The 25,577-nt window shown below is 29.9% G+C and overlaps 2 protein-coding genes across 15 annotated transcripts in view; both read left to right on the top strand.

Annotated features, from left to right (window-relative positions):
* Ubc7 (ubiquitin conjugating enzyme 7) overlaps nucleotides 1-25,577 on the top strand; it is a 461,088-nt gene that overhangs the window by 192,266 nt on the left and 243,245 nt on the right. The window lies entirely within an intron of this gene.
* The window catches only part of exp (expansion), a 153,194-nt gene continuing 130,029 nt past the window's right edge, over nucleotides 2,413-25,577 (top strand). For 10 of the 13 annotated variants that reach the window (XR_013884355.1, XR_013884356.1, XM_080177943.1 and 7 more), the window contains exons 1-4: nucleotides 2,440-2,829; nucleotides 9,886-9,930; nucleotides 16,422-16,494; nucleotides 17,744-17,777. Coding sequence is in view for 8 of the 13 variants with exons in the window: in XM_080177943.1 (XP_080034069.1) it covers nucleotides 2,752-2,829; nucleotides 9,886-9,930; nucleotides 16,422-16,494; nucleotides 17,744-17,777 (230 nt within the window). In the remaining 5 variants the exon portion in view is untranslated. Of the gene's footprint in view, nucleotides 2,830-9,885; nucleotides 9,931-16,421; nucleotides 16,495-17,743; nucleotides 17,778-25,577 lie in introns of all 13 variants that reach the window. The other 3 variants (XR_013884359.1, XR_013884357.1, XR_013884358.1) reach the window with 3 other exon arrangements.

Genomic DNA, 25,577 nt, shown 5'->3' on the forward strand with positions numbered 1-25,577 from the left:
ATTAATTAAAATAAGAAGACTAGCTACACAAGAAGTAGTAAATCAGAGAGAGAAAGAGTTGGGTTATTACACTAGTCCTCAAAGTTTTACAATAACGTTTTCTTATTGGTCAGCTTAACAACTCTGGGGACTTTAGTGAACTTTGTTTGCTTGATTCATTAAGATGAGTGTTAAAACGTTTCAACCACTTTTAATGTACAGAAGGGGTAATTTTGTGGATCATAATTGGGTATGTAGACTATTTATCGGCCATTGTCTTATCCATTTAAACCCCTAAGTTTTACTACTAACAACAAAACATAGTTCAACTTTAATCAGATGTTATTTTATTTTTAACTAAGGCATAAAAAGTAAATTTTTTATACCAATTCATAAATTGCAAAAAAGGCAGGGAACTAAAGGGATAAGACAAAGGCCGCTAAATTGATGTACATAATGATGATACACAAAATTACCCCTTCAGCTGATTACAATTATTGGTTGAACCGTTTGGAAATTCAACTTAATGAACCAACCAATAAAAATTAAATTCAGTCCCCAAGTTGTTCAGCTGACGAATAAGAAAATCTTGATTTAAAACTTTGGGGACTAGTGTAAAAAACACTAAAAAGCCCAATGTCCCCTCCCTCCCTGAAAAAATGGGCTATCTAAAGAAATAAGTATATTGAGATATATCATATTTTGGCAAAAATAAAATGGATTATAGTTGGGTTGATGAAATATTTTAAATCTCTTATAATTCTATAAGCGCAACAGATATGTCTAAATTTCTGTAAGTCATTTCGACCGAGTTAAAAAGGATATTTCATATTTTTTTTAAAGGAAAATATTGGTAAATTAAATTTCCAAAAGTTGGAATTTGGTCTTTATTCTATTATATAAAGTAGTAATGTTTTTTGTGAAGCTTAAGATTTCAATAACCACTGAACCCATTGAGTTCTCCATTTTTTGGAAGCTTTGCTTAGGTCCTTGAATGCTTTTAGGCTACTTTATTTTTAGAGTTTAGGTTTAGTATGGTTTTTGGCCTTTTTTTCTGCCATATCCTATTCTTATCCCTTCCTATAAATACCCTTCAGATGCTAGTGGCGCATCCGCTAGAAATTATTAATTAACCAACATTTTTAAACTCTAACTATATAGACGATCATGAAAGCATTAAATCATAATTTAAGCAAAGGAAAACTTTTGCAACAACCTAACTAAAAAAGAAATAGATTAAGATATATTTTGTTAAAATCTAAAACGGAGTAAGAAAGAAAATGAAGTTGTTTTTGAGGTGAATGTTAAAATTGATTGACAGGATGTATTTAAGGTTTTTCTTGCGCAGTTTTTGCCAGATAAAATTTAAGACATAAAGATATAAATTTTACAGATTTAAATTAAGACATTATCATAATTAAAAGCCTGTAAATTTAACTGTTTTTTATGAGCTTTTTTACTTGGGAAGTTGTCATCTTCCTATACCTCTAAATAGCTTAAAACCTGACCACTACAAAAAGGCAAAACATCTATAAGAATACGTCAAAAAGGTCTTGATGCACATACAAATAAAGTATTTTTACATCCACATACTTTTGAAAAACTAGAGCATATAAAAAAAATATGTTGTTCTCGCTACATTTAAGTACTTATGACCTTGGACTGCATGAAACAAGGCGGTTTCCGCAATTTTTACTATTAAAAAATCACAATAAGGTTTAGTCATATTATTTATGCTAAAGCACTGTGATGTTACTGTAAATTTACGTTTTAGGCGCACGCCTCAAAACACTAGCACAACCCATTCGACTAGTTTTCTAGAAGAAATATAACGGTCCAATTCTTCCACCCCATTCTTTCCCCATCCCCTATTTTATAAACCATTCTTTAGTGTACGTACAGAAAAAATCTCCCTTTTTTCGTGGTGCCCTTTATGATTTTTATTTTTGTTCTGACTTCAACTGAACTGGCCCTAGTAGTTCGTTTCATTTGATTGCTCTAGATTTCATCATTATTAGTTTTTATTACTCATATTTGTTATTGTGTAAATTGTTACACTTTTTCACCATATTATGCTACCAGTAAAATTGCACTGCTTGCTCCATGCCTATTTAATTGTAATAGTAATTTATCGTATTATAGACAACTTTCCGCGGATGTTAAAAGTAAAAATGATAAACCAGTTTTGTCAGTCTCGTTGGGCCGAAGGCGCGGTTTAACAAAATTGGTATTAATTTTACGATTTGAATGTTAATATTCGTAGAAATTGACTATAATCTAATGTTATACATGATTTATAAGTATGCCTGGGAACCGGTTATAATCCAGCGGATAATTATCGGTTTCGATGACATACTGAAAAATCTCTTAAATATTAATGTGATTGACTGAATTCCGATCTTATAGTATAGTGTGTCGTGCTTATAAAAATCAAATTAAAATGTATTTATAAATAATTCCAGATAGAATGTTTGACTGCAGTATGTAAAGTGTTATTCAGCTGATACACATCTAGTGAAACCAGCACATCAACTATATAATATTAATAGCCCAGCGAATCAGGACCCATTTTTTGTGTTTTACCACACATAATAAAATTAAAATTGGTTAGTGATTCTTTTTTCAAATTTTACAGTGATTAAATGTGATAAAATTTGACCCCAATAGTGAATTTTTATAAAAAGTGAATTTATAACGAGTGTGTGTGATTTTTTTCTAGCCCAGCGACTTAGAAAACATATCCACTAAAGTAAAAACTAAAGCAGCCTGAAAATGATGGTTTCACGAAGAAAAATTTTGTCCAGATCACGTGATCAGCTGAACGTGGATGGCGGACAATATCAGCAACAGGTATATAATTATACTAGTACCCAAAGTTTTAGTATAACGTTTACTTACTCGTTGGCTCAAGAATTTTGGGGACTTTGTTAAATCTAGATAGGTTGGTTCATTAAGTTAAGTGTCCAAATTTTTCAACCAATAATTGTAATCTACAGAAGGGGTAATTTTGTGTATCATAATGGGGGATGTAGATCAATTTATCGGCCATTGTCTAAAGGCAGAATTCCAGAAATAAATCTTATAACTAATAATTGTAATCTACAGAAGGGGCAATTTTGTGTATCATAATGGGGGATGTAGATCAATTTATCGGCCATTGTCTAAAGGCAGAATTCCAGAAATAAGTCTTATAAGTAAGAAATTTCGGGTATAGTCCCTTTCGTAACATTGCACCTTATGGGGCGATTCTTCATGTTTTTCACAGTAGCTTTTCTCCTATTTCTAGCCCCTGCGGGGGGGCTCTAACCCTGTAGGGCAATCACCTAACCCTGTAGGAACCCAATTTAACCTAACCTAACCTAAAATAACCTACAAAAAGCCATTTTTAAAAAACGACGAATCGCCCCTTATGGGGCGATGTTACGAAAGGGACTATTCCCGAAATTTCTTTTATAACTCTAATTCTTATATTTTTAAAAATTAAACTTACAATTTATTTGTATCTTTAATTAACTGTCCTTTTCGTTTATAAGAATCTTTTTCTTAATCTCAGATGAAGGTAGCAATTATATAAAAATATTATCAACTAATATTAATCTTAATGTCTGTTAAATATCATGTTCAACATAAATTAAATATTTTATAAGGAAATTAAATCATGTAGCCCTTCATTTGTTGAAAGATTTAATTTCAAATTTACTTTAATTCCATCCAAGGACAGACAAATTTCAACGAATTTAATTTAGATTCTTATAAAAATTGTTTAAAACCACAAAAAGGTAAAACATACATTAATTTATGTATTATATTTGTTTAGTAACTTAAAAGGACCTTTGAAAACTATAGATACAATATCAGTAAGCTGATTTTGCGGTTTCCTTCAAATTGCAAATAAACTACATGCTTTTTTAGGTTAGGTAAAGTAAGGGTTTGATAGCCCCGCAGGGGTAGTACATTTTAAACATGTTTTTTTTTCTTCAAAATTTCAAATCGTTGGAAAGGAGTTGGGATATAGTTATGCATATTTCATTATAAATTTCGTTGTGATCACACTTTTGTAAAATAAGATTTAGAAAGCGTTTTATTTTGTTTTTAGATGAGTTATTTAATCAAACAAACAAAAATAAGTTTTACTAATTTATATAATCTAATTTTGCTAAGTATTTCAAACTTTTGGCTGACAATTGCATTCTTTATTATTCTTTGATACAAACAGATATACTAGTTGCCAGATTTCTTAGAAACGATTCGCGGATTTTTTTGCACAGTCCCCAATTCTTCTTGAATTTTTGCATAATACGTATGTGTCAAGGAGTTAGTAGATTTGTGTGTGTGTACTGTGATTTAAATGCTTTCGGATAGTGCCTGAAGTAATTTTTAAAAGCCTAAAAACTAAAAAGTCCAAAATTCATTTAGCTTCCAAGGAAGGGAGAAAACATTGGGCTGTCTATTATACTAGGCCCTAAAGTTTTATAATAACGTTTTAATATTTGTTTGTTCATTAACTTTGGGGACTTTGATTTTGATTGGTTGGTTCTTTAAGTTTAGTGTCCAAACGTTACAACGACTATTGTTGTCTACAGATGGGGTAATTTTTTAAATTATCATTGGGGTTGTGCATCAATTTATTGGCAATTGTCTTATCCCTTTAGATCCCTGATAGCCTCCTTTAAACCAGCTTCAGGAAGCTCAAATATTTTTTGCTCAATTTTTTGTAAGTATTTGATGATTAACAGTGAATAAAAATAATGACAAATCTTAATAGAAAATGATAATTTAATGGCTAAGAATAAGATTTAATTACATACTTCACTTGAGTTTTACTTTCCTATTACCTGTTTAAATAGAAATAGCCACTTAAAACTTTTTAAAAAACACAGCATTGTCCTGAAGATAAGCCCGATTTTTGATAATTAAGGGGCTTACCCCGCCCACAAAACTCTGTGTGAGCGAATGTTATGTTATAGAGGACATCCTTCCTCTAATGAAAAAGCAATTTTATTTTGTATAATTTGCAGGGAGCTAGGAGTAGGTTTTTTTTATTGTATAGAAGTTTTTGTGTCTGTAATTCTGTACTATTTTGTGTCCTCTGTAATGCTGCTCGATTCGGTTCTCTTCCTATCTACTCGTTTTACCTTTTCTCACTTCCTCCCCTTCTATCTCTAACACTGCTACTCCTCTATTCCTCCTAAAAAAACTATCTACTATACATTTGAAAGAATATCTATTCCTTGATTTCTGAAGTTATAACATAGAAGTTAAAACATTTCCTTCTTATATGTTTTTCTCAGTAATAACAACACATTAATTTTTTAATGAAATTATATTTTATATTAAAATTATTGCGGCAAACTTTACAAGTTTAATAACTCGTTCCTATTTAAAAGTCATTTCCTTGTTAGCAAAACTTCTTTAAAAATTACTGTCTGTCTGTTTGTAGATTATATTAACCATAACTTCATTGAAAATCACAGTTCCAAGTTACATTAAAATTGAATTTCAGGGAGGAAGGGGATATTAGCTGTTTAATACACTAGTCCCCAAAGTTTTATACTAACGTTTTCATATTCGATGGCTTAACAACTTTGGGGACTTTATTGAATTCCGATTGGTTGGTTCATCAAGTTTAGTGTCCAAACGTTTGAACCACTAATTGTAATCTACAGAACAGGTACTTTTTCATGTCATTATTGGGGATGAACATTGAATCGACCATTGTATTATCCCTTTAGATCCCTGACGGAATTTTGCTGGTATTTCTGTATTACAATTTATTATTTTTTACTTTAAAAAAGACAAGACAAAAAGTTAAAAGCCCAAGTATTGGTACACTGAACTAAGAAGAGAGTATACTTAATCTGTCAATTTTGCAAAAAACTTACTTCACTTATTTAAAATAAAACACTTTTTGCAATTGGTATTTTGCAAAAATCCACAAAAAATCAAAAACACCGTTTTTAGTCTTAAATTTCCTATAATACTTTTAAGCTTCCAAAGGAGGAAACAAATAAGGTCCTTTATCTTTTAGAAGGGTTCATTATTCCCAACCAAATAGCTGAAAACCTGCTCATAACTAAATCTAAGTTTTAAAAAATAAAACAATCTGTTTAGCAGTTTACGAGATTTATTTGATATTCTCAAAGCTATAAGCATGCAGACATACATCCATCTTCCTTATTATATAGAATTATAACTACCTTACCTAGCACCCAACCTTAAATTTGCATTAAAATGATTGTGAAAACACCCAGCTTAGCTGAAGACAATAGTTTCCATAGGTCACGAGTTTATGAATTACCCAAATGGCTGGGGATATTTCAACAGGGATAATAGGTACATTTTCAGAAAAATATGGAAAAATTTTTTTAAAAAACGCTTACAACAATTTGTACTTTACTAGGGATCTTATAGGGCAAAACATTAACGGTAATACTATTTACAATCCAAATTAGGATGAATAAAATTATTCTCTCTGTTGATATAAATATTGTTAGAAGTTTGAACACTGCTAGTTTGTACAAACCAATCAAGATTAAAGGAAAGTCTTCAACGTTTTTAACTGCAGAATAATGAGATATCTTGTTTTAGAACATTTTTTATGACAAGTGAAGTTTGCATTCCAATATCGCCTCCCTCCCCTAATTTTACGGTTTCTTAGTCATATGATTTAGACTTCTGAAAATCCCCCAAATTAATATAGATTTTAAGTCATTTAAAATAACTTTATTACAAAGAAGGTGTATCAACTATTTTTTTTATAGCTAGCCGGTTCTTTTAGTAAGTAGTAGATGTAAAATTTTTCATAGAATTCAGATATGCAATCGGTTTTTTTGTAGACCTCTTATTTTTTAAGTAATTTAAGTTTAAAACAAAAAAAATTAAGTCGATTTTAAGGTACTAAAATGCAACAAAAAAAAGAAAGAAAATGGTCATTATGAACAAAAATAGTAAGATCTTTAATTTGACACCTTACTTTTTCAATTCTGTCAGGTAATTATTGAAAAAATCGATTTTTTTAAACCCACGAGAATAAAAACTTTGAACTTAATTTTATTATTTCACAAATAAAAAAATATGGGTTCATATATACCATTAGAATCAGAAAAATATTACGAATCCATTGTAAGCAAAATTGAAAAAAAAAGTTTACAATATAGTATATAAACTACAATAAAAGGAATTATATGAAAATATCATATTATGTTGTACAGGCAACGTCTTAATTCTTCAATTGAGTATAAAAACGGGAAGGGGGTAAAGAGGGGGTAAAGAGGGGGTAAAAAAGGTAAGACAATAGTGTTGTCTGAACAAAAAAACATAATTGGCCATTTCTGTAATTTTTTAATTTTTTAATTTTTTTCAATTTTGCTTACAATGGATTCGTAATATTTTTCTGATTCTAATGGTATATATGAACCCATGTTTTTTATGTCTGTTTGAGAAAATATTTAGGTCTAAAGTTTGTATTATACCGAGGTTAAAAAAATAGATTTTTTCAATAATTACTCAACAGAATTTTAAAAGTAAGGTGTCAAATTAAAGATCTTACTATTTTTGTTCTTACTGACCATTTTCTTCTTTTATTTTGTTGCGTTTTAGTACCTTAAAACCGACTTAATTATTTTTTTTAAAAACTTAAATTACTTAAAAAATAAGAGGTCTACAAAAAAAACCGATTGCATATCTGAATTCTATGAAAAATTTTACATCTACTACTTACTAAAAGAACCGGCTAGCTATAAAAAAAAAAGTTGATACAACTTCTTTACAAAGCAGCCATGGGTTTCTAAATTAATACCTTAACCATGGTTTTAAATCGTGGGAGATGGTGTGTGTGTGTGTGTATGTGTGCGTGTGTGCGTGTGTGTGTGTGAATGTGTGAAGAAGGGACAATATTATTGGAAATACCACCCAAAGTGCATAAAGAGATGGGGTTAGCTAGTGTAATTCACGGATATTCTGATAGCAAAATAAGCTAGAAAGGGATATCTCCATGAAATAGGTTTAATATAATTTTTTACTTTAATCATAAATTCTTTTTCAATAATGAGAATTCATTTATGAGTAAAAAAGCATAAATAATTGCAATTCATCTATAGGCATTTATTATTTAAAATTGAACTAATTTGATGTTGGTTGTTTTGTAACTTAGGGATATTGTTTGTCCTTTCATCTTTGTTTTTGGTGGTAAATATGTACACATAAATTTAGCTGTTGTACTTATTTTGGATCATCTTTATAGCCAAAAATTGATGGAAATTATTATTATAGCCATTTATTTCCTTTTACAAATGCAAGACCGTTTTTTTTCTTTGCTTATTCCTTGATCCCTGGGCAATGTATTAGTATTTCTTCCAGGAACCTAACAACGGGTTCTTCTAATATTCAATGGGATTTCAGCAGGATTCTATCAAGGGTTGGAATAAAGATGTTACAAATTAAAACTTTTCCTTAGTGTTTGGACCTAACTAGTCATGGAGAAGAGCAAGACACTTTTGTATAGCCACTACTGCCAGCTCAAGCTCCACGTTCAAGTATATATCCATTATAAATATTCTGCTTATAAAGAAGAGAAAATATTTTTTCTTGTACCTTTTACTTCATAAGTAAAAAAAAGGACCTTTTTAAAACAAATAACTTGTATCTGTTCTCTGATTCTGCAGTCAAAAGGTCCAGGGATCTAAATGGATAAGATAATGGCCGATAACTTAAAGTACATTCCTACACAAAATATCCCCTTCTAAGATAATTCTTTTTTTGTGGAAACGTTTGAAAACTCAACTTAATGAACCAACCAATCAAAATTCAATTAAAGTCCCCAAAGTCGTTGAGCCAACAAATAGGAAAACGTTTGTTTAAAACTTTTGGGACCAGTGTAATAAACAGCCTGTTCCTCCCTCCCTGTAAAAGGTCAAACCTAGTCACAACTAACCTTTTAGGCATATTTCCTGTGATTCACATGTGAAAATATGTAAACTATTACTGTTTTGTTATCACTAGAGAGAGAGAGAGGATTGTGTATAATCTTAGCGGATGTACATCAATTCATCACCCATTGTCTTATCCCTTTTCTAGGTCACACCTAGTCACAACTAACCTTTTAGGCATATTTCCTGTGATTCACATGTGAAAATATGTAAACTATTACTGTTTTGTTATCACTAGAGAGAGAGAGAGGATTGTGTATAATCTTAGCGGATGTACATCAATTCATCACCCATTGTCTTATCCCTTTTCTAGGTCACACCTAGTCACAACTAACCTTTTAGGCATATTTCCTGTGATTCACATGTGAAAATATTTAAACTATTACTGTTATAACCAGATAGTGAGAGAGGGGACAATGGGCTGTTTATTACACTAGTTCCTAGAGTTTTATAATAACGTTTTCCTATTCGTTGGCCAAATATTTTTTGGGACTTTTCAATTTTGATTGGTTGATTCATTAGGTTGAGTGTTTAAACGTTTAAACCACTAATTTTATTCTACATTTTGGGGTAATTTTGTCAGGGGTGTACATCAATTTATCGCCCATTGTCTTATCCCTTTAGATCCCTGGAAAAGTTTAAAAATTCTATATAGAATATTCCATGAAGATTTTTTTTATCAATTATAATAATGAAAATTACCCCTCTTGTAGATTAAAGTTATTGGTTGATATGTTTGGACACTGATAATTTAGAACCCACCAACATCATGATTCAATAAAAGTAACCTAAGATTTTGAGCCAACGAATAAGATAAGCGGTTACTAAACTTAGTTTACCACTTCCACTGTAATTTACACTAAAGACAAAACCAAGGTTTTATATGCATTGCGACTTATCCTATTATCGGCCCCGGTAACATTAATGTGCACATCAACACCTCAAGAATGGCAAAAATCTTCATTATTTAATATTTTAGGAGGAGGAAGAGGACATCTGGTATGAGAAAGAGAAACTATTCAAGGTAAATATTATATTTCCAATATGGCTTCGAAACCGATTAATATCCGCTGGATTAGTACCGGATCTCAGCCATACTGAAAAATCATGTGTAGCAGACAGTTTGCCATGTATTAGTCCGGGCCTTCGGCCCCACGGGGCTATCAAAACTTGTTTTAATCTAATAATATTTCATTTTAATATTCGCGGAAATATGTCTATAATACGATGCGATAAATAACTATTCCCCTTTTCTGAATATTTCTACATAAAAAAAATCATTTTAAAATTTTTACCAAGGAAAGCATTATGGTATTGAATTTAAAAGGGTGAAAAGATCAAATACTTTGGTGTAAATAAAGCATTTTTATGGCCTTTATAGCGATTTGGATTTCTTTTAAAAATAAGGATCAACAATTTTTAATGAAAAATAATAATAATATTTTAGTTACACCCAATGGTTAAAAATACAAAATTGTGCCCAGTTTAGCTAGAAAAATTCAGTATTTACAATAACAATACAAGAACAAGAATTATTCCAAAAATGTAAATTATAGCAATATTTATAATTAGTGGGGTAAATCAATAAAAAGAATACTGAAATGCCTGAAAAAAAACTAACACTTGATAAAGTAGATTCTCATTGAATAGAGGAAGATATTTCGGAGGCTTATCGCGCTTATATCACAAGTATATAGCTGCGAAAATCATAATGAGTCAGCAAAAATTCTAGTCTTATATCTTTAATAGCAGTTGGTAAAATATCTAACGGACTGGCGGACAGACCTTGAGGTTAGAGTAGATTTGATACTGAAAATGAATAATAGGTGGTGCTAGCATCTGTCTCAAGTTTTCTTATCTCAATACTTTATCAATTAACTAATTAAGGGATAACGGTCCACCCGGCTACTCATAAAAATATAGGGGAGGGGAGAGAGAGGGGGGGAGGATAAGCAGTAAAAATACATATATAGAATTTTGGTATTTTTACAATTGGATTAAAAACTCCTGGCTTAAAATTCTTCAGCAAGTAACTTTAATATCTTTAAACAGTTTCATACCTAACAAATCATGGTTTGAAAAAGAAAAATAAGGACCCCATAAATAGTTTATAAATCATAAATATATGTCATTAGCAAATATTTTGCAATTTAAACTATTTTAAACATTGTAAAAACGTCATGTTTTGGGCAGACAGAAAAAAGCAGATTTATACCTCCTGGCATTTTTAAAGCGTAGCTTTTATTCGATCCGTATACAGCTTATGTCCAAACGTCGCGTCCATTACAAAATGGTGTACCTATCTTATATAATACTTAATTACAAGTCAGAGATGCATTATATTTGCTTCACCCCTAGCATTTAAGGGTCTGTATTCGAAGCAGAAAATGGCCTAAAACCAACCATAGACCTATATGAAGCTTCCTTAAAATAAGAGAATCCTATTCAGTTCAGTAGTTATTGAAATCTTTAGCTACAGACAAAACAATCGTACTACTTTATATAACAGTATATAATCTATAAATCTAAAGAATGTAAAATTATGACCGGTTTAACTTAATTTTATTTGGAAAATCTAAATTGCCTAGGTACTATTTATATGATTTTTAAAAAATGATTATTTTCATTGATTGATTGAATTTGTATTTAGTATTTAGTTTAGATCTTTTATGGATGTTATCATTCTTGTAAGATCTAAATGTAACAAGCACGTTTTGGAGTCTAGTTGCCAGAAACTTTGGGAATACAACCTTTTGTCTTAAACACCGAGGGTCAGGTGCATAGATAAACATTAATAATGCAATAATGTATATGCCTTATATAAAAGTAACAGGATGTCTATGTGTCTGTCTGTTTTTAGCGAAAGATCTTGCTAACCGCTTAACTGTTATGCTTCTCCTTTACAGTGAATCTTCTTATAGACCATGAGATGGTTTTAGGCTATTTTTCTGCTCTTCCATATCCCTTCGAATACGAGCCACTAGATGCTAGGGGCGCTATCTCTAGTAATATCCATCTACTAATGTATCAGGATGCCTATGTGTCTGTCTGTGTGTGGCAAAAAATCTCGCTAACCGCTTGACCAATATGGTTCTCCTTTACGTTGATGCTTCTGAAGGTTCTTAAAACTCTAAAATTAAAAGTGTAGGGTCGTCTTTCACCTCCTCCTCCCTCTCTCTTTCATTAAGTATCCTTAAGGGGCGTAGGGAATTCCTTGTCTTTAATTTGTTTTTGCTCTAATACGGGTTTAAGATAATTTTAGAAAATTAGTGGTCTAATTTATTTTTCATAATCTTTTTATGTATCCTTGCCATGTGTTGTTTGATTTATGATTAATTTAAGTTGTGTATTCATAGACATGTAAGAACAAAAATTTGATCAGTTATCAGTAGCAATGCCAGCCTTCAGAAACAAGGGTGATTATGTACATTATAATTGGAATTTTTAACCAGACTTAAAGGATTATTAGATTTAAATGGCTGCTATATGAGATAGACTATTAAGATTTTGGTAAAGTAACTAAACAATATTTACTCTTAATTTCAAATATTGCTTTTTTTCTGACCGCTTATCCATAATTTTTTTCTTGAGTAGCACAGCTGTTATATTAGATACTAGCGGCTGCATCCCTATCATCTAGAGGAGGTTGGAAATACTGAATAGTATAAAACCTTTCCAAAACTAAGAAATAAACTAGCCTAAAATAATCTAGCTGTTCTAACAAATATAAATAAATAGAATGCTTTGCTAATTATATAGATGTTGTCATTCTTATTTTCTTATCGTCATTATGAAATCTTACATTCATTTACAGTAATTCTCAGACAGTTTATATCTTATCTCCTTTTTGTTTAACTATAGTTAAGACATGCGTTAAATAGATATTTTGGCTTGAGTATTTATATAAATGTACCTTAGGAAACCTCAGAATTTGATCTTTACCTTCACATGAACCAGATCTTTAAACATTAAAAAAAATTCACTAAACAAGGCATTTTAAAGCCTGTTTTGTCAGCATCATATTTATTTCTGAGACAACAAAACAGTTGAAATTGAAACAGATTACAGTGCTTCATAAAAATGACGTCATACAATACAGATGACCAATGATAGGCTAGTATATATTTTACCACTAGTTAATTAAAATGTTCACTTGCCTATCATTGGTCATTTGTATTGTATGACGTCACATTTTATGAGGCACTATAAGCTACTTTGCCAAATTTGTATTTTGCATTATCTGCAATATTTCATGACCTTGTTTTCCTATTCGAATATGACCCAACTCTTTGGTCCCTTGATGTACACTCTTATACATTATACACACATACGAGTATTTGGATAATGCATGAATTCGTATTACGACTTTTGGCGTTTTCAAAAAAATATTGTTTAGCTATTCTAAAAATGTACATTCCGGGTATAGTCCGTTTTGTGGCAACGCCCATATTTTCACAGTAGCTTTTCTTCTATTTCTAGCCCCTGCGGGGGGCTCTAACACTGCGGGGCTAATTGCCTTACCCTGCAGGGCAATCACCTAATCCAATATAACCTAACCTAACCTAAAATAACCTATCAAAAGCCATTTTTAAAATACGACGAATCGCCCCTAAAGGAGCTTTGCCACGAAAGGGACTATACCATAGATTCATAATGCTGATGCACACTACTACCCCTTCTGTACATCAAAATTAATGGTTGAAACATTTGAACCTAATGAACTAACTAATCAAAATTCACTATAGTCCCCAAAGTTGTTAAGCCAATTAATAAAAAACGTTATTATAAAACTTTGGGGACTAGTATAGTATAGCAATTTTTTCCCCTCAAAACTACATTTGGACATAATCGTCTTTTTTTTGCAAAAATATTTTTTGCAACATTGTGTGCAATTATTTCTTGACTTTCCATGCAATGATGGGTCGGAGATGCAACGGTTCATATGTGAATATCTATCTATCCATCTTTTAAAGTAGCGAAACTTCTTCATAGATATAATGCTTTGGAGGAAACGGCATTTATTCGTCTACATATAATATCAACTTTATAAAGGGAAGCTCTACAAATTGAATTTGAAATCATAATAGTGATCCCAGTGGTTTTTTTCTTATTCTATAATGATATCTGAAATTGATACAGCATATGACTGCAAGAATTTAAATTTTTACCATTTTTACCAAGTTTGAAAAAAATATGAAGACTTAAATCATTTTCATTAGGCAAATGTAACATTTAAATGTGTCTTAAAAATCACTAACAAACACTTTTTGCCCACTTTTGTTAAAGCCATTTAAGAGATCTAAATTAGATAACAAAATGGACTCCTTTACTTTTGTAAATATACAGAATTGTTAACGTTATACCTCAATTAATTTCCTAAACTCTTTAACACATAACTGATTAAAATATCGCCTCCAGTAATAAACTGCTAAATATTATCCTATTGATTTCAAACAAAAACTGGCATGAAAACATCCATAAAGAGCTAGGCACACAAATGAAATAACATTATTGAAATAGAACTATCTAAACAGACAGACAGACAAATTGGGTTGCAAAGTAGATGCTCATTAGTATTGGGAATTATTTTTAAAAATTACAGATTTCTCTATGTAATAGTCGCAGAGAAAATAACGTTTTCCCTAGCAGTACAGACAGACAGAGGAACAATGTTTGTTACAGAGTAGCTTTGCTACTAAAAAAACAGACAAATTAGATCGTTTAATGTCCACACTAATTGTGCAACTGTAAAGTCTCTGTTTATTATTAAAAACTAATCACACGGGGTATTATTATATTATTATTTTATGAATTGAAATTGAGATACTCCACTTTTTAAAACAATGCTTTTAAGGGGGGGGGGGGGGTTTAATGCAACCATCTCGTAATCCATGTATAAATGGCACTTAAAATTCGAATTTTGATCTGAAATTGTGCATGAGTAATCCTTGATAGGTCTATTTTCCCTAAATTGAAAAAAAAAAGTTGAAAAAGTAACGGCTAACGGCTCAGCCGTTTAGCCGTTTTTTGGCTATTTTTAGGGCAAATCTTCATAAATTACGTAGAAATCAACTTTTTGAAACATATTTTTGCTTTAAATCATGTGAAATGATACAAAAAAAATATTTTTTAGATTTCTAGTACCAGCAATTCCCGGCTAGAACCGTTTGAAAACGTTTTGGATCGGAAAAGAGCATTATGTGGAGAGAGGTTTCGTGATGGATTTCGCTTGAAAATACCCAACAAATGTCTAAACGGATGAGCCGCCAGCCGTTAGCCGCTACTTTTTCAACTTTTTGTTCGATTTAGGGAAAATAGACCTACCAAGGATTACTCATGCAAAATTTCAGATCCAAATTCGAATTCTATGTGCCATTTATACATTGATTACGAGATGGTTGCATTAAACCCCCCCCCCCTTTGTAAGTTTTAGATTTTCAAGCACATTTTCTTATCATGCTTTACCGCAAAAAATATAGATAAACCAAATGATGTGCATGGTTATATGGTCAAATGCCCTCCAAACTTCAAACACTTTGATTGCACGACCTTTGTCTGGAAGTCGCATGGTTATGAATTGCACCTGTTGTATGACTTAATGTGGACATACGGACCTTTTTGATTATTTTATAGAGTGGCTTTGCAACATAGATTATCTGAAATCTCAAAATTATAGATTTTAGTTATGCCAATATTTAAAAACAACTTAATTTGAACTCTACTTAAAAATGTTAACTCTTTTTATTAGGTATAAATACATTTCACAATGCTAATAATATTTTATCCTTTTTGTGTGTACTCTTGTTTATAAAATATTATATTGTTGTTATTGTAACCTAATTGCATTTGAAAAACGGGATCAAAATTGAGATGACATTTAATTGAAATTGTTTGTGAGCGGTATGCAATATCAGGGATCTAAAGGGATAAGACAATGTTCGATAATTGATGTACATCCCCAATGATAAGACACAAAATTACCACTACAATTAGTGGTTGAAACCAATGGACAATCAACAAAATGAACTAACCAATCAAAATTCAAGAAAAGTCCCCAAAGTTGTTAAGATAACAAATAAGGATATATAATTATAAAACTTTGGGGAAGAGTGTAATAAACAGCCCAATGTCCCCTCCCTCCCTGGGTTTGCAATTTACTTTGATAACAAACAAGGATGATTACGACCGAAGGTAGCAAAGCATTTTAGATGAAAAACGTGATGAACACTAGAAAATTAAAAAAAAGAATGTACATCTGACTGAATTACATAATAAATGTCTAGGGGGTTGTCCTGACACCCCCCTCCCCCCTGTCTTAGAGACTAGATAATAAGCAACTAGTATATTATACAAAGTAGAACAATGTCTTATCTCTCTGAAGCTTAAGATCTTGCCAACGGCTAAACTATAGATTACCAATACATAGTTTAGCCTCTACTTACTTAACAGCCAACCAGTAATCAAAACTCATAGAGTATCTTAAACAATAAAGGTCTAATATTTTTCTGTTTTCAGGATCACATCCAAGAAGTGCTAAACAAATGGGAGTCAATTGATGACGAGATCTGGGCCAAAATCATCGTTCTAGGTAAGTTTTAGTGTACATTGCGAGTAGAGAAGCCATGCCTTGGCCTCTAAAAAGGCGCAACTCTTTGGTATACTCAGGACTTATGGTCAAGGATCGTATAATCAAAGGGTTCGTTTTTTGTGAAAAACAGTTCTTAAAAAATGTGCGTATACTTAGTTTTTTTTGCAATTTATTTCAATGTGTATAATGACAATTTTTGTGAAAAGATACAACCTAATCCTTCATCTATAAGAACTATATTCCTTTCTTATTTTCTAAAAATTGACTTGTGTATGAAGCCACACTTAAAACTATTCAGTTTAATGAGATTAATATTATGAAAGGGCATCTACTATAATGATTAAGGATTACAATAGTTGTTAATTTAGTGGAATTTCTTGAATCAATAGCTCAGCATGCCAATGTATAAGAAGTTATCCAATTTTTGTCTATAATCTAAACTTAAGATCCTAATTTATTTTGCAACATACCTTTCCTTGTTTTAACTTTAATGTTTTCTTTATATCAATGCTTATACTTTTCAGTTACTAAATACAAAACTTCACACATAATTGAATAGAAGAATGATTTATTTTCCATTACCTAAAAACATTTCAAACGGAAAAATTATCAAAATTAAGACAAAAAGATACTATATTCCTATCAATATTGTATAAAAGTATATTTCAATTTTTACTGATAAACAACTTTTATGCAAACAATTGACAGAAAAGTTGGTACAATTTAATTTCCTTCAAGTGTTTTTACCTTTTTCTTTTTAATTTGCTAAAAGCCTTTAACTTTCAAATTTCAAGGATTTGAATTTGTAATATTGTAAAAACAATGAAACCTTAGGACGGATAATTCATTTGTTTCACCCTTCGTCATCAATTTTAATTGGTAACAAATTTTCTCTCTTTCAAACCATTCAAAAGAAAATGATTGAAGGCCTAGATAACATTGGGATGTTCACAAAATTTCGCAAAAACAATCCAAAACGTTAAGATTATTTGGTATTTATATATTCTAGCAGCTATGCTCTTAGAGGCCTCTAGGTGCACATAAGGTATGCAAAGGCCCCCACCCCCATTTTCCATTTGAGTTCTAAAAATAAAAGGTTAAAAATAAGCGGAAAAGGGTATTTTTTCTATAAGCGTAAGAAATTATTAAAAGTTAGAGACTTGAACGCTTGTTAAGACAGTATCGTAAAATATTATTTAACAAGAACAACAACGTCCAAGTCAATTATTAATGAAAATTTCTTTTTCAGAGAGAAACAGAAGGGTGGCTAAGGCTTACGCCAGGTAAAATATTACACTTGTTTGAAAATATTTTTTAATATTTTGATCTACCATAACGTATTTTCATATTTTCTAAGTTTTTTTAAATTGTGGTAGTCGCAAAAAGAGAGGTCTGTGCTCGCTAGGCACTTTGAGGTACACCACTAAAAATACTTTTGATTCTTACACAAATATTTGAAGATAAACAATATAAATCACATTAGAATTATCAGGAGACGATCCTTTTTTTGTTCAAAATTTCCATTCTTTACTAATTTTCCTTATCTATTTTTAAAATGATTTATACATCATAAATACATTCTGTTGGCTATGATAATAAATAAAAGTAACTTTCAATTTTTAAATCTAATTAACATTGACCTTCATTTTTTCATTTTCCCGGATGGGGAGAGAAATTAACAAGTTTAATCATTAAAATAATAAATTTATGATTATAGATGTATAACAAGACAACTACTTGGATCCACCTCTTAAGTACCTTTAAATATTAAAAGACTTAGTGTTCTTTTTATTTTCATTACTTTTATGGGGTAAAAAGTGTGAACTAGAATTCTTTAATTTTACCAAAAATTTATTAATTAAAACTGTTGGATATAGTTCCCTGTCCTATTTGTGTATTATACATAATCAGTGTCAGGGTTTGTTTATAATCTAAACATAATGTATTTTTTTGTAATTTCCTACTTACTTGAAATGGACATATTTTTAACCATGAGGGAGGGAGGAGACACTAGTCCCCAAAGTTTTCTTATTAGTGGCTTAACAACTTTTTTTACTGAATTTTGATTGGATGGTTTATTAAGTAATGTTATACTAATGTTTCAACCACTAATTGTAATTTACAGAAAGGGTCATTTTGTGTATTATCTTTGGGAATGTATATCAGTTATCAGGCCATTGTCTTATCCCTTTAGATCCCTGATTTTTAACCCAACTGTAAACTAACCTACCTGTAATCAAAGTATCAATTTTCTTAGCTTTCGATTATCTTCTATGTTAATCTAGTTTAAATGTATTTGAAGTACAGTTGTCATATTGATTAAGAAGATTGAAAGACTATCTTATCCTAAAATGGTTTAGGTTTAACTTAACGTTCAAAGGTAGTTGATGTAAAGCCAAAGTTAACTTTTAAGGAAAATTCTGTCTTAATACCTAATTATTTTGTTATTAAGATGACCTCAATTAAGTAAATTATAATTATTATTATGTCCCAAGATTAGATTAGATTTTATCTTCTACATGTTTTGTTATATTTTTTGATAAAATCTTTACACTAAAAACAAGACTAAGTAATAAAATAGAAACACATGATATAACATTAATGCAAGGGTTGTCAAAAGTTTGTTATAATCTAACCCACTTACCCTGGACAGAACTCTATCGTATCTTATTTTTTTATTTGCTAGGGTGTTTTGCAGCTAGCTGCTAAAACGACTTCTTACTACACACAGATTCAGAAGTGAAAAAAATAAATATACGTTTTGTCAAAACCCTAAGTAATAAACAAATGAAAATAAATTACAACTGTATTTATTACACTATCTATTGCAAAATTATAGCGGAATTGAAAATCTTTAAATTAAATTTACCACTATTTTAGTATAACCGGCAAATATTTTAAATATATTTCAATTTAATTTGAAATGTCAAGTTTTGATTTTAAAGCTGGAATTATTTAAGATTTCCATGTTTAACTGTATTTATTTTGTTGTATATATATTACTAGCGGCTTCGCCCCTAGCCTCTAGGGGCTTTGCCCTAAGAGGTTTGATCAACCTAATTTTTCATATTTTAGATTTAAAAAGAAAAAGTAAAAAAAATTTTTTTTTGGGGGGGTTATTTTTATTTTTTGGGGGTGTTGGGGGTGTCCCTCCCCCCAAGAAAATAGCTTAAAACCATCACAGGACCAGTAGGTATATTCCCTGAAGAGTAGAGCCCAATCGGTTCAGTGGTTACTGAGATCTTAAGCTTCAGACGGACAGACAGACGGACAGACGGACAGACAGACAGACAGACATCGTTCTACTTTGTATTATAGATTATACGGTTATATTGATATTTATATGGAAAAAGTAATTGATAGATTTTTCAAAAAAAAGTTTCAACGATTTTTAATGGAGAACTAAAAATTTAAAACGATAATAAAAGGGTATTGATTGTAGAAATATCGTAAACATTTGAAAATGCGACAAATGGTTGTTTATTAAAATAGTCCCCAAAGTCTTATAATAACGTTTTCTTATTCGTTGGTTTAACAACTTTGGGTACTTTTATTGAATTGTGATTGGTTGGTGCTTATAGTTAAGTGTCCAAACGTTTCAACCACTCATTGTAATTGTGTTTCATCATTAGGGATGTACATCAATTTATCGGCCATTGCCTTATCCCCTTAAATCCCAGAATTAATATATATTTTTGTTTCCATTTATATGAAAATGATACCGTATTTTAGACCAACTAACTTATTCTATAGATCCTAGGTTATAGTTTGCTACTACGCTATCTCTGGGGTCATTATATAATCTAAATGTTGGACCCCCTACCCGCAAAATGACATAATATACTAATATATAATATCAATAATACAAATACCATAATTTAGGAATTCCTCCTAACCTTACAGTTCAAAGTACACATACAATACTCCTAATTTTATTTGTATCAAAAATAGCAAAAAATTGTGTCAAATTTGTGTTAAAAGAAGCCTGCAAGAAATAAAACGCTTTAGCTGATGAAATACTGCTACAAGTAGACCACTACTCTATATTTGAAGCCTATGGAAAGCTTTTAAAAAATTTCATTTACCTAAAATGTTTTTTTTAAAATGCCTACAACTTTTTTGTTTTGAAGCTAAAGGGTATTGTGTCTACTTGTGGCAGTCTTTCATCAGTTAAATCGGTGTATTTCTTTCAGGCTTCCTTTAATAAAAGTTATTAGCTCAATATTGCTGCGCTTTTGGTATAACTATTCATACTTGTTCCCTTATTGTTGATAGCTTAAAAGTATATTTAAAATCTAGATACATTGAAAGAACACTTACCAATAAACCATAACCCCATCTAACTAAACCTATTGCTACTGTTCTTATGTTAAGGTTATTTTAAATTTTAACATGTCAGGGCTCATACCTTTATTTTCATATTTCCATCTTATTTTACAAGACAATGGCAGATAAATTGATATACATCCCCAATTATTATCCACCATAGTTCACCATCGTTAAATTAAAATTGTTGTAAAAAGGTTGTAACGCTTGAACACTCAACTTTATGAACTAACCAATCCATATTCAAAAAAGGTCTCCAAAGTAGTTAAGCCAACGAATAAGAAAAAGTTATTTTAAAACTCTGAGGACTAGTGTAATAAACAGCCCATTGTCCCCTCTGCCTCTGGTAATTTTACATATTTTATACTTTTCTAAAAATGAAAATTTACAGCTTTATATAAACGTGAACTAATGGCTGTTTATATTTCTAAATGTTCAAATATTTGTGTTTCGAAAATTAAGTATTTATTTACTTAGCCATGTAGAGATGAAAATAAATACAAAAAGTAAAAGTTTATTATTATTATTCTAAGTTCAAATTTCGTTAATTTTTTAAAAATAAATTGGAGGATTAATTAAAGAATTAAGTAATAGATGAATTGAACTTTTAAAGTAACTAAACTTATGTCTTAAAAAGTAATTTAATGTTTGTTTATTTCAAAGTTTATTCTAAGCTATCAAATTACACTTAAAGTGTTAAAATTAGCTTAATTGTAAGTTAATACTATTTACAAACACTTTTTAAAATAACAATAGTAAAGTATAAAAGGCGTTTTTAGATATATTATGGATTACACGTTATTTTTTTAAACATTGGAATAAGCATAAGGCTATGAATCATCATAGAAATATACATTTTTGAAAATAGATGAAACTTATAACGTGCCTTTAAAACAGAAAATAAACCAATAAAAAAATTGCTATTAAATGTTTTAGCTGTACTTAACTCTTATTTTTTTTGAAATATTTTTTAACTTTTTAAAGCTAGCAGGGAATTGGATACAAGGAATGAATTTAAAAAGTCATCTCCACCTTAAATTATTAAATGTTAGATTCTGCCTTTGGTAGCTGGTAATTAATAAGGTGGATAAAGTGTTGTAGAATAGCATAAACTTTATGTACAGATCCATAGCAAAAATATTTTCTCTAAAAAATCAATGACATAGTTTAAACACCTGAACTTTTGGCAGCTATTCAAAATAGAAATTTTCAACTAAGTTTTGCCCTTGAGAAGGCAATTTTTCTGGTTTTTAACATCATTAAGTTTATTTTGAATATTTTCATAAAATGCAAATGTTTTTTTATTTCAAAATTGGATTTAACTAGAGTTTCAGATCTAAAACTGGAATTAGTCAATTTTTAAGTATTTACTACTTTCCTACTAAATTTATTTTTACAGACTTGAAAGTGAACTTTTAGAGTAGTTTTGCTACTTTTAAAAGGATTAAACACCGCATGTTACAGATCTTTAAATCTCCAAACCAGTTTCTAAACCTTTCTATCATTTGCAGGCAGAATGATTCTTTAAAAACTGAATGTTGATCTATAAACATGACTTTTCTCTGGCTCTATATGACTTGGAAAAAGTTATTTAGGATAGTCAAAAGGGCCGAAGTCTTATTATTAAATTTAAAAATCTTTTAGTATACTAACACGATAGCTTTACTACTATTGGGTAGTGCCTTTTAGTTCATAATTAATACATAATATTTTTAACTTTTCATTTTTTATAGTAACCAGTTATTGAATTGCTGCGATACTTTAAAGAAGAAAAAAATCTATAAAAATTTAATTTGTTGATGTATTTATTTACCCCTGATAGCCTGGCATGAGAAAACATTGTTGTAAGATTGGGAAGTGACTCTCGGGATTTTTATGAATTGAAGGACAAATTTTTAATTTGATCATATTGATCATTCTAATCAGAAATACATTTATCAGTTTTTAATAATAGCAAGTTAATTCTAAAGAACATGATGATATATGTATAATTTTGAAAGGGTTTCATTAAAAGGAATATTTTCATTTTGTATAAAGGTCTTTTTACATTGAAAGAAGTAGTTCTTTTTTCAATATTTTTAAAACATATGTAATAAATTCTTGTTATTTTATCTTTTATCTAACATTATTAAGTAGAAAAAATTGAAAGTTTATGATTATAAATTATATTAAAAATCATTATTTATTGTCTATCAGACGTCTGATCGATATGATTATGAAAAAAAAACTTCAATAAAGAATTTATTATTCTTATATATAAAAATGATGTGATTTTGATAAAAATAAACCAAGGGAAGAAATTTATAGAATTATTTCTTATAAAACTACAGACTTTTCTTAGACTTAAATATCTATAAAGACTTTTTTAAGTTTTTTGATTTTTGCACCTCTCCTCGACTATTTAAATTTCGAGTAAAAATCTCCCAAAATTTATTGAAAAAATCTATGAAAATTTTTAAAATGATTATTATTACATGAACACTATTATACTATGTGTCAAAATTGATTGGAAAGTCAAGGTTATATCATAATCAACAAACATGGTCGACAATTAGTATTTTCTGGTTTCGTACAAATTGATTTTTTAGTTTTGTTTATGTAATATTTAAATAAATTTAATAAAATTGAATAGAGAAATATTTCCAGTATGGCTTCGAAACCGATTAATATCTGGTGGATAAGAACCGGTTCTTAGCAATACTGAAAAACAACGTAAAGCATTGTTTTGTTGACAGAAAAATTATAAAATTAATACCAGTTTTATAAGCACGGGCCTTCGGCAACTCGGGGCTAATAAAACTGGTTTAAATCTTATAATCTTTTATTTCAATATCAGCAGAAAGCTGTCTATAAAAGGATGCGATAGATAACTATTCCTTTTTTGACAGATTTTTAAAAACTGTGAAATTATTCTTGCGACCTTCCATGAACATTCATATTTGCTCTGACTATCATTAATAAAAGGAGAAATTGCTGAATGCAAAGTATCTCCACAAATTACAGACTATTTTTCTCCCTCAATTAAAAATTCATTTAAAAGCATAGATTTTGTATTGGGGATCAAGGATAATTTTTGGGTATTTTTAGGAATTGTGTTGAAGAATAGGTTTCTTACATGGTAAATTATGGGGGAAAAAAGCCAAAAATTTTTTTTGAACAAAATAATTTTCCCAAAAGAAATCCTGTCTTAACAAAAAAATTCCGTTACTTATAACTAAATTACTAGAGGGAAAAAATGAAGAAAAAAAACATTTATTAACACTTTTTTGACCAGAATGTTATTTAATTGTTCAAGGCATTAAATATGTGACTGCTTTAAATTCTTTTTGTTTTGAATAATTATCACCTTCCCTGTCGTCTATATGTGAGTCTACCTCCCACACTCAAACACAAGAACATTGTTACAGACATAAAATCATAATACTTTAACAGAAAGAAATGAGGCCAGTTCTTGATGTACCTCCTCTGTGATTCTACAGTTTTCAGGACTATAAATTGAAACTTATGATTACACGCTATTTCATCACACGACATTCTAATCATAGACATATAGGAGAGGGGTTAGTCTCATAAACAGCAATAGAAATTACCCTAAATAATAGCAACTTTTTTATTAGATTAAAACTAGATGGTTGGTTTATACAACTTATTCAGCCATTGGAAAATCGTGCAATCGTTATAAAAATATTTTTTGTTTCAACAACCCTTAAAGTAAGCCCAACTTATTTCGCTAACCTTAACAACTATAGTAGCCTGTCATTAAGCAATCTTAACTTAACCTAACTTATCAAGAATTAGGTACAATTTCGTGTGATAGCAATAATGTGTCTTTTAGATAAGCAAGTTGTAAAATAAACTAATAGACATTTAAAGACATTAAAAACTATAAAAAAAAAACACCAACAAGGAACTCAAATAGTTATCTACTTACATAACAATTTGCATTTTTTAAAACTCTGCTATTTTACTGGGACACCTTTCAAAAGAGCAATATAGGGAGGAAAAGGAGATCCATCCTTATAAATTCATTTCACAAAAGTTAATTCAATAATTTTGTGTGTGATAGCAGGAATGTAGGTACTAGTAATAGAAAATCAATAAAAGACAATAAATTTCTTAAATATTTGGGGAAAGAAAGAATTGTAGATTGAATTATCTGCCATAGTCATTGCTTTCCATGCACATACAATGAATTTTTCTTAATAGACATGAATCTTTAGAGATAAGACAATTGGCGATAAATTGATGTACATTTCCAATGTTGATAAACAAAATTACCCTTTAGTAGATTAAAACTATTGATTGAAGAGTTTGAACACTACAAATTATGAATCAATCAATCAAAATTTTGTACAAGTACCCAAAGTTTTGAGGAAACGAATAAAATAAGGTGGTTTTAAAACTTTGGGTACCTGTGAAATTTACAGTCCAATGTTCCCTCTCTCCCTGTATGTAAACAAATAAATATACATTACTAACACATTACCTCTATTCAATAATGGGGAAATTGATATGTCAATGCATGTATTAATATAGAAATTTTTGAAAGGATCAATATTAGGAATTTTAGTTCTGATATTGTCTAGATTCGAAAAGAGAATATTTGTTTATCGCATCGTATTATAGACAGCTTTCCACAGTTAGAAAAATGAAAAATTTAAGGTCACAAAACTTGTATTAATTTTATGTTTTTTATTTTATTATTCGAGAAATATTTTGTAAAGAAATAAAGGTTTATAGATGCCTATGATTTCTTT

Source organism: Acartia tonsa, chromosome 11, assembly GCF_053477335.1.
Source record: "Acartia tonsa isolate MP-2025a chromosome 11, ASM5347733v1, whole genome shotgun sequence".
In the NCBI taxonomy this organism is placed as follows: domain Eukaryota; kingdom Metazoa; phylum Arthropoda; class Copepoda; order Calanoida; family Acartiidae; genus Acartia; species Acartia tonsa.